This window comes from Sinohyriopsis cumingii, chromosome 4 (assembly GCF_028554795.1).
Source record: "Sinohyriopsis cumingii isolate HCF-2022 chromosome 4, ASM2855479v2, whole genome shotgun sequence".
Taxonomy (NCBI): Eukaryota; Metazoa; Mollusca; class Bivalvia; order Unionida; family Unionidae; genus Sinohyriopsis; species Sinohyriopsis cumingii.
This window is the reverse complement of record NC_142964.1, coordinates 67729648-67745350: the sequence shown is the minus strand read 5'-3', so window position 1 is coordinate 67745350 and position 15703 is coordinate 67729648. Positions and strand designations below refer to the sequence as shown.

The following is a 15703-nucleotide window of genomic DNA, read 5'->3' as shown; positions in this document are numbered from 1 at the left end:
TCACAGAAAATAATGATCAAATTCAGGAAACTAACGATGGTATAGTAAGAAAAAAATAGTTATAAACAGTGTGACAACATAAAGAAGCGCTACTTTGATTTCGAGTTTATCATGACATTAAAGCAATAAAATAATCATTGTGCGAGCTGTAACACAGTAATGTTGTGGCAATATTCAAAAACTAATCCAAGATAATTTACCGTAGATAGAATGAATAGTAGTCTTGGTCATACACACGAAAATGTAATGCTGACCAGTCTTGAATGTAATCGACGTCGAGGTGCTAGTTTACAAAAGTGAACGCGGTGGTAATTATGTGTCTTCAGGAACTACTTGTAATTGTTCACATACAAATCCACGTTAAGGAGCAGTTGAAGCTAATCTGTAGATTGCAGGTCTACCGGTAGATCTGACCACGCTAGAAAATGTGTGTCGTAATACTCCAAATAGGATCAGTCGCTCTATTTATACCACCTTCAAGTTCATCAGGTTCATATAAATATCTGATAGTCACATTACCTAATACTGGTTGTTTCGAAAATTCATATCGTTGTATTGGTATATGTTGTTTCTTTTTTGTAATCGCATTAATAGGTTTCATGGCAGTTGTTTGAGTAATTTCATTATTTAACGCAGCTATCACACTTGGTAATCTTGCAACTCATTCGCAAGGTCTCATAACTTTCTGAATTATTTCCTTTGCATATTGATATCCAAATAACCGCTCAGCAAGTGTTCGATTAAATCGTTCAAGTGATCGCGATAAATTGCAGTATGTCCTCGTCTAATTTGGACGTCATGTGTTTTCATCAGAGATGATACTGCACTAAGAAATTCCTTGCTAGGCTCAGCTATTAGTAAATGTGGCAATCGCAAGGGTCCTCGTTGATAAATACGTTCGAAAGCAGATACAACTTCAGCTGCTGTTTTAGTTGATAGTGGTTCTGCTTCTTTATACCTGATTGCAACGTCAACGACAGTTAACGCGTATTTATATGTACGTGATTGGCCTTTACCGCTCTTAATAGTATCATGTGGAAAAATAAAATATCTGCTTGATGACTTCATTAGGAGTGCTGACATCAAAATGTGCATGCTGAATTAGTTTAGGTGGTGGTAGATAAATATGCCATATTGCCTGTCGTGCTAACCATTTTGCAGCAACAGAACGTGTAACATTTGCTGCATCAGCAAGTTTACTAATCGCTGCTCTTCTCTTTCAGTATCCTCTTGGGCTATAATAAATCGATTCCATTATTTTAATTACTGATTAATTACTGGCTCCTAATACTAGTTTATCTTATCAGCCAATTAGCTAATGATTCTCTAATAAATTTATTTTTTTAATGCAATTTAACGAGTGAATCAACTTCACATCTGCAATATGTCGTTGTTGCAGGTCTGGATTGTTATAAGCTAGATCATGAACGTGACATGCTTGATCAATAGGATTTATTGGATACTCTCCAGGTCTTGGTTGATCTCGCTCGTCAAGTCATATATCAAGTCGGGTTCCAGGACCACAATAAGTATATCCTGCAAGATGTTTTTCTCCTAGGTATTTAGTCCATGCAGTTGCTGGTAATTTTCCTAATGAAGTAGCGATGTACCACCGATTGTATTGTTAGAAATAAATTTACATTTTTTGTATCACATTTTACACATTTACCTGTAAGTACACGCTTTTTATTTTATTTTTGTTATTATTGTTGTTAATTCACTTGTGGGGCTAGATGCTCCACATCGAACACAATATAAATCCATATTATTTTTTATATTTGTATAACATGGATGTCATTGATTTCTCAGCGACACGAAAGCAAAGGCCAGAAAAACATATTTCAGCATTACCGAATTCCATCAAAATGATAATAATAGGTCCATATGTGTCTGGTAAAACACAGTTACTGCTTAATTTGATAATGAGATGGCTCAAGTGGGATACGTTGGATTAGTAGCTCCGTCAGTTGATGGTCAGTGATGTTACGATGTACTTAAAGATTTTAATTAAAATGCAAATTTGTCTACGAGGACGGTAATGATATTAATTTTATCACCGATATTGATGAAGCCCCATCTGTAGCTGACCTCGACGGATTTATTAATAATTTAGTAGTATATGACGACGTAATGCTGCGCAAAAATCAAATCCAGCTAGAATGTTTTCTCGAGGCAGACATAAAAACGGGGATGTGATTTATGTTACTCAGCAAGATACACAGATACCTAAAGTAATCAGAGATAACTGCAATATTTTAGTTGTGTTTAATGGAGTTGATACACATACTTTGCGAAATAAGACTTGGTTTAGTGGGGATATGGACAAGATTAAGTTCAAACACTTATTTTCAAAAGCACAATCTGCTCTACACGGATTTATAACAATACATGTACATGATCCACGATCACGATATCGTATAGGTCTTGATAAAATATTTGGTTGAGAGACTGATATAATAATGATTTAATTACTCATACATTTATAGCAGCAGAGGAGGTGCGACCTCAAAGAAACGTCCGGCGGGTAAACGAACGCGCATGCCGATATAGAAAAACACGAACGCCAAAAACAATGTAACAAAAAAAAACTAACCCTACTAGAGAAACTCTGTAAGTTAGAGGCTTGGGTTTGACGTTATTGACATTTTGTTTTCATTTTCGTAGAAAGCTTTATTTTTTTTTCAAAAATGACGTTCCAGCAAAAGGTCTGTTCACCTCCTCTGCTGCTTTTGAAAATAGAAGGAATATTAATAATATAAAAATTGATAAAACATTTACTCATATCACAAAGACAAAGAGGAAAGTTTATGCTTAACATATAGTCAAAATAAAAAGAAACTTTGCTAGATCGATCGGGCAAATAGGTGTGTTGCTCAATATATTTATTTTCTCTGTCGTGATTTAATTCGTAATCCCAGCATGGATAGAGAACCTCAAAGCATGTATGACATCAATTAAATTAATTTAATTATTATTTGACTGCGATATTGATGCCAAGGTTAAGAAAGGTTAATCAGCCATAATCATGGTCTTTGCTAGATGATGATTTACGACCGGTATGAATATCATGGTCGTTGCTAGGTGATGATTTACGACCGGTATGAATATCGTGGTTTTTGCTAGATGATAATTTACGACCGGTATGAATATCATGGTCTTTGCTGGATGATGATTTACGACCGGTATGAATATCATGGTCTTTGCTAGATGATGATTTACGACCGGTATGAATATCATGGTCTTTGCTAGATGATGATTTACGACCGGTATGAATATAATTAATCTTGCCTTCTAGGAAATATGCATAAATGGAAACTATTAAATAAAAACCGAAGGCTCAGATTATTTGATTGTGATCCTGACCAAAGGTCAAAGAGGTGAACGGGTAAGTTGCAGTATGATCGAAAGCCATTATAAGTGCGTATGACCACTTGTCGAATGAAAAACTTGAAGCAAAACATGGCTGTAAATTTTCTATGACCGTGATTCTCACCACAATATTGAAAAATGTCATATAAAGTTTAACTTTACACAAAATAATGGAACAAATGATTAACTGAGATTTCATAAGGGCATAAATATTTGCCATTGTAATGATGTCTTTCCTGGATATTTACTGGGTTATGTACACCTTTGACGGGTTCTCCGGTTTGTTGTGACCCTCATGTGTCTAGTGAATAAAGAAGAACAATTGTGAAAGTGCAAATGCTTTATAATAATTTTAAAACAAAACAGTTTGTTTTGCCACGTTGCTGACAGCCAACGACGGGCAACATACTAAAAGTAATAACTTATACGTTGAATATTATTTTATATTTCAATCATTATCCTTCATACCGTTGAAGTTTTGTAGTTACTCGCGTGCGGAATTGTAAACACTGAAACGAAGAGATTTACAATTTATACTGGTAGGCAGGGGCATGTCTGTCGAGATCTAGCTGATAGCATTTGTGTACACATTTGAACACTGACCATACCTGCAAACGTTGAAGAATGAGTTAAACTACAAATTGTCTTCACTTGAAATAAAAAAAATATCCAAGCCTCGTTATGTAATATTCCTATGTCTTTGAGCTTGACCCCAAAAGGCGTGGACATGTATGCATTGTTTTTGTTGCATAGCGACCTATTCCCCCCCCCCCAACAAAAAAAAACAAGAATTCATTAATTCGGTTTTAGAAACATACAGAAATGAAACAAATAAATAAATACAATAGACTGTGTCAATTGGGCGAATTAGTGTTTCTGTTAATTAATGTATTTTCTTCTAATTATACAATAAGGATCCAAAATATGAAATGGGTATGTGAAATATTAACTATGAAAAATGTTGATACAAATTCTAATAGAAATTAGCACTGACCTTGGTGATAACCCTAACATTGAAATCTAGGTCGTCCCAAGGTTGTGCGAGACCTTGATATCTTTATATTCGAAGTACTAAATATAGACCTTCATTGATAAAATGCTCGCCAGATAGTAGGATTCATATTTCATATGCGTGTATCTGTGATGTAACTTAGATATAATGATTTTATTTAACGAAGACTAACATTGTATATATATGCTATAAAGCTCGGTCCCTGTTTTGGAATTGTTTTCCAAAAACTAATGCTAATTCTTAGAATGTTTAAAAACAAATGAAGCCGATTGTAACGAATCACTTTCAGCATACATTTTTTTAAAAATTTTGCTGCTTTATATTTTTTTTTAAAGTGACCAAACCGTTTTTTTTTCTGCGAATGACTGCTAGAGAAATAGTCGCATAAACGTGCTCGTCATGGAATAGTGTAATTATTAACTGGTATATATTAATGCAGTTAAATCTGTGTTAATTTCCACTTCCCTTCGGAGACCACCTGTCATAAGATACCATCTACTTGGATTATAAATTCAATACTTTAAATTCTCCAATCACTACTTTAATGATCACCTGTATTCAGAAATCACTTTTTGAAGGTCACAGTCTGCTTTGCATCGTAATTACGATGGTCTTTCTAAATATGTGTGTGTGTAAGTGTATGTGTGTGTGTGTGTGTGTGCGCGAGAGAGAGAGAGAGAGGAACAAACATTTTCAGAAATAAATGGGGTGGTGACTAATAGTGCAAGTAGACGATGGAGATAATATCATAAATCATTCCTTTGTCATCTGTCCTGCATGAACTTAAGTTAAACAGTATCTTAGTTCTCATAATAACCAGAATAAAACAATATTTTCAAATCTAAGAGAACATCTATAATTGGTGAAGCTTTCCAAGGATATGTTCGACAAGTTTTATGTTTTTATGGATCCATATCAACCATTGAACCCTACGTAGCAACCAGGTAGGAAGCAAATCTTTCACTTCTCAATATCGTACACTGGCAACATTTGAAGAAAAGTCTTGTAGGAAATATTTATCTTGACATATCTACAAACAAATGTATGTATCTTGTTTTCGATGATATACAGGTGATAAACACAGTTTTGAAATCCTCTTCAAAACCACTTCATTTGATATTATCAAACTTTAAGGAACTATTCCATCTGACATATTCTAATCAATGTTGTTTCTTACAGCCTTCATAGCAACTATTTATCTTTTACATATACTATATGCTAACCACATTTTTCATTTTATTTTAACGACATACATTTAGAACTGCTATGACAATTTAAATCAATTTTTAGTTTAAAAATGCATCATACGCCCTTTGTGACTTCAGATCAGAGAAAAAACTTCTTCTCAAGCTTTTTTCTGAAAAATAAATTCCAGAGTGCCTGCCCCTCCCCTCCCCCAATCCAAAAGCATGTAAATAAATAGGAAATAAATAAATGGTCCCTAAATTTAATGCAAAATGAAGAAAAATCTCTGTAATTAGTTTAACCTAAAAGTTGATATCATTTAGTATTCTGAACTGAGTGCAAGCCTGTAGGCATTTTCCATTTAGGACATTGGTGTTTTTAAAAGTATGTTTCATTTACCCTTATACAAATCACTTCATTTTTTAAAAGGATGCAACCCATGAATAATATCAATTATTAAAGGGTTGCGTCCCCTTCGAAGTATTTCCTTTTTATACTCTCATATCAGCAAGCAGGATGTATACGGGATTTATTTTTTTACTTAGTTCATCTGTACCTACGCATTTATCTGCTTTCCTTACCAATGTAATTACTCCTGTATTAATTCACTTATTGACATTACAGTTGCATTGAGTGAGAAACTGGGGTGAACTTGAGTTGTGCACCTAAACTGGGTCAGTGTGATATACTTCCATATTGAGAACCAAAACACTAGTTAAAAATGTGTCTGGGCTGTAATAATACTACCTGGTTCACTTATTGCCATCAAAAAAGACACTTAAGGATGGATGTGTTTTGATTACCTGAGTTTAACTGATGTGACCTAATTTTCAGTACATATTAAAATTGCTTCAAAATCGTGTTCATCCTTCCTCTCTGAGCTGTAACTTCTATATATTACAACATATTTAAATAAAAAAAACGTTGCGATTTGTAAAAGATTAGAAACAAACCTGAACAACACAACCAACTGACGTCACTAATGAGTTTATGCTGTCTTTTGGCATTTGCTAACACCATTCCCATCGTATTTTAATATAGTTTATATATATATATATATATATATATATATATATATATATATATATATATATATATATATATATATATAAAGAGAGAGAGAACTTAATTCCAATGATATTTGGGAAATCGCTCCATCCAATGAAATTTCATGTACTAAAGGTATACAACGAAACAGAAGAATTTTAGTATAAAGCCATTTGATATACCAACAGTATTGGTACAGAGTAAGTCCTATAAATATATTTTATTTATATCACATACCAATACACATAATTGCCTTTTGAAGGAGTTAAGATCGATTACAGGACACTGTGTATAGACAAGATTAATGAACACTTCACATCCCTACCCTGTGTTCGCTACAAAATTTAGTTCTGTGGCATTTGCACCAATTCACAATCCTCTTTGCAGATCAAAATTAGCTTATTTTCTTCTTGTGAGCTTCTATTATCATTCATATTGATGAAATAATATACAACTTACTTATGACTTCACATGAAAGATGGTTTAATTTAAACTTTAACTGAAGGAAGAGAACTACACACACAGCATGATCACACACAGCATGATTAGGATCCTGAACTCTGTACTCATGTCCATTCACTTACGAACCAACAAGAGGCAATTCAAACATTCAAATGTATTCACAGTTGATCAAAGTCATTATTATGCTTTAATTAACAATGCTACAGACCATAAAGTCGTTTTGTTCCTACATCTCTCTCTCTCTCTCTCTCTCTCTCTCTCTCTCTCTCTGGCTGCCTTACCAACGAAACAGTGGGTCTAACTTTGTTGCAGTTGCTTTGCAAAGAAGTTTTTTTCTTGCTGTTAACTGTTTTGTTTTATTTTTTATTTATTTATTTGTTTTACTTCAGAGAATAGGTATTCAGTGGGCCAACCAGATGAATTTCAGCCACAAATCACAGGACTAATGTAGTTCATACAGAGATGGGTAAGTAATGATCAGCAATGTATTTTGTTTTAAAAGTCAACAGTATATAACATCCAGCTGCAAAGCTTTTTTTTCAATCATGGCCAACATTTATGAAGTTCTAGACATAAGAATAACATTTTGTATATTTACACTTAAAATCAAGGTTGTAGCAGCGTGTGTGTGTGTGTGTGTGTGTGACCTGCTGGTTGTTATCAAATAGATTGTATAGATTTTACGGTTTTCTGGATTGACAGCAGAAAATTTAATAGGAACTCGTTGTGCAATCTTCAAACACCGAATATAAAGGAGTTTGATACGTCAGTCTAACTCAAGAATCCTCGACGGATTCAACCTTATTCACTCTTACCATCCGTTAGCAGTAATTTCACATGAAGTAGGAAAGTCAGAGTTCAGATGGCTTCTTTGAGATCTAAATGTTATGGCACGCGTGTTAAAGTTTATATAAGAATAAGCAGTTTTCGTCCACAGCCTCTCATCTTTGAAGCCATCCGCTATTTAGAAAAGCTCAATAACTAGAACATGTAACACTTTCAAATTCATATGAAGAGGGAGTAACTGAATATTTCGTATGGCAAGCGTGATCGCTCTATGGTAACCTCATTTTAGCATCGCATACAAATCCAGATAAATAAATCAAACAGAGATAGGACAAAATGGACAGCCATGGAGATAAAGTATCATGAATTCTCTTCAATCTAACACGTATCGCCTGTCCCGTCGTAAGAAACTATGTAATGCTACCTTAAGGTAAGATTCTCGTTCATTTAATAGTAAACATAGGAAATGTGCGTGTGCATGGGTGCTCGAATGCAGTGTTTCATGCAGTTAAGGTCTTAGCATCATAATTATCTCCTAGGAAAGTATTCATTTTGGGATGATGACAATGATATCAGCCAATTTTGAGTATAGAATTAAAATATGAGGAAGTTAGTCTAAACAGTGTTTAAACTAAACTATCATTAAGGTATAACTAAACAGTTTTAGTCTAGGGACACATTTGAGGATCTACCCTTTTTACCGCTAAACCCATACACTATCAGAACAAAGATCCATCACCATGTAATCATTTTCAGTTTCGTCAGATAAAGAAAAATTAGTATGTATGTATGCATGCATGCATGCGTGCATGGATGGATGCATGGATGGTTGCATGCATGCATGCATGTATGTATGTGTGTATGTATGTATGTATGTATGTATGTATGTATGTATGTATGTATGTATGTATGTAGGTAGGTAGGTAGGTGGGTAGATATGTAAGTAGGTATGTATGTATGTCGTGTTTCATGGTACTTAATCATAAGAGTGGCGATATGGTGCCATTAAACTAAAGTTTTACTGATGTTAAAATGAAGAATTGCACTCAAAATGTTGGAAGATTAACTCTTCGTAACAAAAGTACAACAAAATAGATATAAAATATAAATATATTAAAAATCTGCAAAAAGGTATATTAGATTAAAAATGAAGCTAAGACATGTAACGTCCTTTAAACCAAAGCTAAAAGCTTGGTATATAAACTGCATTCCCTTGAAAAGTCCAAGAATTTCTTGGGTGGTATATCATCATACTGTTTCTTCATCCAGCTGATATAAAAATACTTGTGTCTTAAAGGGTGGAAGTCAACGTACTTGACAAGAATGTGTTCTAGTTTCAGTGGACACTAGCATTGTATGCACTCTGGTAGAGATTCACTCTTCAGCATATATGCATGAGTCTGGTATGCGAGTCTGATATGTGATATACGATGAATGGTACCCTACAATATTTCGTTTTGATGTTCTAAAGCTTGTTTATAGAGATTTCATTCCACATATTTTGCCAAGTTTAGAAAACAGACTGATCAATATGTTATCTGAAGTCAGTATATGTAATCTTCCATTTTGACATGAGCTTTGGCTGCTTTATTTGCCTTCCATTACTCTTGATGCCAATGTGACTGAAGGTTATAATTTTGTTGACCTCACTCAGTAAATAAATTTTGCTTTGGATATCCTATATTGGTATTTGGGAAAATAATCTTTTGCAGAATTTCTAACACTGATTTGTCCAGTTTTTAAGTGAGCACGAATTCATATGCCAAAATATGGCATGAGATTGGGTTTCTGAGCATAAAATGTCTGGTATTTGAGGCTAAAAGCTGGATGCTATGTTGGATTAGGTGGATTGGAGGATAGTTTGTTAATATGCCGAATAATCAATTATGTTTGTCTGAGTAAGAGAGAAGCCAAATCTGTAAATACGCAGGCTGTCATGGCAAAGTTGATCCATCTATGATAATCAATTTTACAGTCACACCAAGCACCCTCTCTGCAACTCGTAAACACCACTAGAACTAGGTATTTGAAACAAAATAAATAACACATACAAACAGAAATTAAATATGAGGCAGCGGCCACTTCGTCACACGTATTGATCTATTGAAAAGAGTAGTGGACGGTGATCGGACCAATTTCCCAAAATATCACAATGAAAATCTGGGCCCAGGTAAAAAGAAAAGAGAAAGATACAACTACGAGAAAATGAACATTGTTGGACAACACTTAATCTTGAACCTGGCTCACACAAGTGTGTTTTGCATTCAATTGTACATATAACAAGAAATACTACACTATTGATGCCATTGTAACTAGCCAGTATTTAATGAAAAATGTACCCCTAAGTACAATCGTATAAAACTGGTGCGATTTTATCCAAAACCACGGTTAATCAGTTGGTAGCGCACTACACGTTCAAATATGACTGAGTACTACACCAGACATTGCTCGTGTTTTTAATTTCCCCGTGAATAGTAGTCATCGTGCCAAAAGAAACTGTGAGGGATTCCTACTATCCATTTTAATGGCTAAGGGATACATAATAAGAATTAATAGATTATGTTTCCTACCTTCACTAACTATGAAAAACATTTAACTTTAAAGACTAACACGTGCCATGCATCGTGTGATATGTAAAGAGTATCATGTGACATGTATCGTGTGCAATGTAAAGAGTATTGTGTGACATGTAAAGAATACATTGAGCCATGTCAAGAATATGTTATGCATGCAAAGTGTATCATGTGCCACGTAAAGAGTATAGTATGCAATGTAAGGAATATCATGTCATGCAAATCGCATGATGTGCCACGTAAAAGTATAGAATGCCATGTAAAGAATATCAAGTACATGCAAGGTGTATCATGTGCCATTTGCCATGTAGATAGCATAGAGTGCGATGTAAAGAGTAAAGAGTGCCATGTAAAGAATATCAAGTACATGCAAGGTGTATCATTTGCCATGTAAATAGTATAGAGTGTAATGTAAAGAGAAAAGAGTGCCATGTAAAGAATATCAAGTACATGCAAAGCGTATAATGTGCTATGTAAATAGTATAGAGTGTAATGTAAAGAGAAAAGAGTGCCATGTAAAGAATATCAAGTACATGCAAAGCGTATAATGTGCTATGTAAATAGTATAGAGTGTAATGTAAAGAGAAAAGAGTGCCATGTAAAGAATATCAAGTACATGCAAATCGCATGATGTGCCACGTAAAAGTATAGAATGCCATGTAAAGAATATCAAGTACATGCAAGGTGTATCATGTGCCATTTGCCATGTAAATAGCATAGAGTGCGATGTAAAGAGTAAAGAGTGCCATGTAAAGAATATCAAGTACATGCAAGGTGTATCATTTGCCATGTAAATAGTAGAGTGCAATGTAAAGAGTAAAGAGTGCCATGTAAAGAATATCAAGTACATGCAAAGCGTATAATGTGCTATGTAAAGAGTATAGAGTGTAACGTAAAGAGAAAAGAGTGCCATGTAAAGAATATCAAGTACATGCAAAGCGTATAATGTGCTATGTAAATAGTATAGAGTGTAATGTAAAGAGAAAAGAGTGCCATGTAAAGACTATCAAGTACATGCAAAGCGTATCATTTGCCATGTAAATAGTATAGAGTGCAATGTAAAGAGTAAAGAGTGCCATGTAAAGAATATCAAGTACATGCAAAGCGTATAATGTGCTATGTAAATAGTATAGAGTGCAATGTAAAGAGTAAAGAGTGCCATGTAAAGAATATCAAGTACATGCAAAGCGTATCATTTGCCATGTAAATAGTATAGAGTGCAATGTAAAGAGTAAAGAGTGCCATGTAAAGAATATCAAGTACATGCAAAGCGTATAATGTGCTATGTAAAGAGTACAGAGTGTAATGTAAAGAGAAAAGAGTGCCATGTAAAGAATATCAAGTACATGCAAAGCGTATAATGTGCTATGTAAAGAGTACAGAGTGTAATGTAAAGAGAAAAGAGTGCCATGTAAAGAATATCAAGTACATGCAAAGCGTATAATGTGCTATGTAAATAGTATAGAGTGTAATGTAAAGAGAAAAGAGTGCCATGTAAAGAATATCAAGTACATGCAAAGCGTATCATTTGCCATGTAAATAGTATAGAGTGCAATGTAAAGAGTAAAGAGTGCCATGTAAAGAATATCAAGTACATGCAAAGCGTATAATGTGCTATGTAAATAGTATAGAGTGCAATGTAAAGAGTAAAGAGTGCCATGTAAAGAATATCAAGTACATGCAAAGCGTATCATTTGCCATGTAAATAGTATAGAGTGCAATGTAAAGAGTAAAGAGTGCCATGTAAAGAATATCAAGTACATGCAAAGCGTATAATGTGCTATGTAAATAGTATAGAGTGTAATGTAAAGAGAAAAGAGTGCCATGTAAAGAATATCAAGTACATGCAAAGCGTATCATTTGCCATGTAAATAGTATAGAGTGCAATGTAAAGAGTAAAGAGTGCCATGTAAAGAATATCAAGTACATGCAAAGCGTATAATGTGCTATGTAAATAGTATAGAGTGCAATGTAAAGAGTAAAGAGTGCCATGTAAAGAATATCAAGTACATGCAAAGCGTATCATTTGCCATGTAAATAGTATAGAGTGCAATGTAAAGAGTAAAGAGTGCCATGTAAAGAATATCAAGTACATGCAAAGCGTATAATGTGCTATGTAAATAGTATAGAGTGCAATGTAAAGAGAAAAGAGTGCCATGTAAAGAATATCAAGTACATGCAAAGCGTATAATGTGCTATGTAAAGAGTACAGAGTGTAATGTAAAGAGAAAAGAGTGCCATGCAAAGAATATCATGAACATACAAAATGTACCATTTGCCATGTAAAGAGTACAGTGTATAAAGCAAATCTAAAATGAAAGTTAATCTGAAGATAAATTTTTACTTTGTATCTCCATTTGAAGGTAAATACTATTCTTATTTTTTTATCGCTACTTTTGCAGCTGACCCGTACGTGAGAGAGTTCGGTTTAAAGGAACCGCCCCTCATTATAAAGCTACGGACAATTCTGGATGAGTACCCGGATGATGGGCAAATTCTGAAGGTAATATCGGAAAGAAATTGAGGTGACTATTCATGGTGTAACTTCACAAATTTGATTGGTTTCCCCATTTACTGCGTGCTTTTATGTTCTATGCTATATAAATAATTTTGAATGCAGTAGTGACCGTTGCGAACAAATTTAGTCCCACTTGCAGAGTATATTCATTTCCCATCGGAAGAGACGAATATATATTGTACGCTTTTCCTCTATTGTTTCTTGTACTAAACTTTGTTGCACTGAATACATCGTGAGTTTCTGTTGTTACAAATATATGGTCTTAAGCTAAGTAACAGAAAAGAGAGAAAACAAACAAGGTTTGTAAAATTCGACAAATAACATATTAAGCTAGAATACAAAGTGAAATTTAAAAGAACCTACAGTATTGTGAATTAAATCCAAAACAGTCCTCAAAGTGTTATCACAAGTAAGACGTTCTAGTTGAATTTCAGATTTATTCCAAATATATTCCAGTATTGAATGTGCTGATGTGCCTGTAGTCTCGAAAGTGTTAATATTCCAATTGCCTGGAGTGTGATGATGTACTAACATTCTTTTGATCTTTCACAGTAATATAATCTAAAAATGTCATTGTCTGGGTTCAGTATAATTCCAAATTAATGTTTCTGTCCAAGAATATTATTGAACACTTTGCAATTCCAGTGAATAATAATTTGAATAAATCAATTCACCCAAACACTGAACACAATAATAACATTTATTCTGCTTCTGCCGGTCAGCCTCCTCTCTAAAGATTTCAAAGTTATCAACAAGTTTAGGAATTTTCAAGTGAAAAACTATGTTCAAGACTCAGATGCAAATAAAAATGTTTTCCTCCAAATTTAATGATATAAATATTTTTACTTCACTCTTATAAAAATATTAGTATCGATTATATTGTTTACGAAATAAATGTCACTGGTCAGGTACACTATGAATTTGATTTTGGATAAGATCAGGTACAAAATGCAGATGTACACAATCCATAATAATCAAGAAAAGCAACACAAAAAAACAATATAAATTAAATATATATAACAGTATTCAATTGATGCCCATTTATGTACCTAATAAGTATTTGCTTATTCCAAACTGTTTCACTGGATTGACAAAACGATATACAATATTTTTTGTTGGAGAGAGAGAGAGAGAGAGAGGTCAGTCATGCTCGTCACAATATGGTACCTCCCCATATCGCTAGGATAACCATACTGCCACAAGTAGAAATCTGCTAGAAAGTTGAAGACAAGTTTTTTCTTGATTTGGCTTTATTATCAAAAGAATTTGCCAAAAGTAACAGATAAAATAGAAATGTAACGCTTAAGCTCGCAGATGTAACGCTGGCATAGTAAATCTATCGATCTTTTCGTCAAACTTAATTTTTAAAGTAATGGAAGTTGCGTCTGAAAAAGAGGCTCACTACAAGCATTGACAATGAATATGACGTCTTCTGTGGCGCTGTTTGCGAGATCAGTGTAACGGCTGAATGTATCTGAATTATCCAATGCTCAAATCTGTTCCTATTTCTAGCCAAACTTTTAATTGACCAATATTTTTTCAGTGCAAACAAAATAGAAAGGAATATATATATATATATATAATTTATTAACAAATAGAGATAAACAGTTTTAGTAATATTAGTATTATGTATAATACACGCTTATTAGAAGAAAAGAAAATAAATTACACAAAAATAAAAAATAAAAATATTGCAAAATTCAATGTAAACAACATAAACACTAGTATAATCTTTATAGCTGTTAAAGTGGTTATCAGAACTCAATTTATTTAATAAAAATATAATAAAAATATGGTGTGCATTACGGTTACTATCAAGTATTTTATAAATAATTAATCATATTATATAGATAATTAATTACAAATTCAATTTCATTTTTAAAGAATTAATAAACTTATTTTTATGTTATTAGATTATACTTTTACCAATAAGATTTTCCACAAAGTAAAACAACACGAGACACTCATATCCAACTGCAAACAGGGGACATAATTAAAAAAAAAAAAAAAAAAAAAAAAAAAAAAAAAAAAAAAAAAAAATAATTAAAAATTAATAAAAAATTACTAAATGTCATATAGTGTTTTTGAATTTAGACCTTTTGGATATACCGTATTAAGACGGTGAATCCAATAGGTTTCCTTTAGTAGACGTTCCATTTCAGAATCAGCTTTAACAATAGGTTGGAAGGAGAAATCTTGCAATGTATGGGAATTTTTGTTAAAATGTGCGGCAACATGAGATGAAAATGATTGATCGATATAATTTTTTATATCTGATCTATGTTGGTTCATACGTTTAGATATTTGTTGACTGGTTTGTCCAACATATTGGATGCCACATTTTTTGCACGTTATCAAATAAATAACATTTGATGTTGCACAATTAATGTCACAACGCATATTAAAAATTTCTTTCGTATTATTACTATTGAAAGAAGTATTTTCATTAATAAATGAACAGTGTGAACATCTAGGTCTATTACATTTAGTTGATGATCCTATTTTATATGATGGTTTTTCTAATTTGGAATTAGTTAGGAAATCTTTCAGATTTTTAGTCCTTTTATAAGCAAGTGTGGGTTTGCTTTCGTGTAGCGATTTAACACTTGCTTTACATGATAAGTTTAATAAATCCCAATATTTATTGATAATCTTACCTATATTAGGCAAACTTGGATTATATTCAATAACAAAAGGAATGATATCTTCATTTCTATTTTTGATTTTATATTGTAAAGATTCAAGCTGTGT

At 33.2% G+C, this 15703-nt stretch overlaps 1 protein-coding gene across 1 annotated transcript in view; it reads left to right on the top strand.

Annotated features, from left to right (window-relative positions):
• LOC149801383 (uncharacterized) overlaps positions 1-15703 on the top strand; it is a 142647-nt gene that overhangs the window by 102170 nt on the left and 24774 nt on the right. Inside the window, 2 exon segments of the mRNA XM_089956795.1 lie at positions 7465-7471; positions 12837-12937. Coding sequence (XP_089812921.1) covers positions 7465-7471; positions 12837-12937 — 108 coding nt within the window.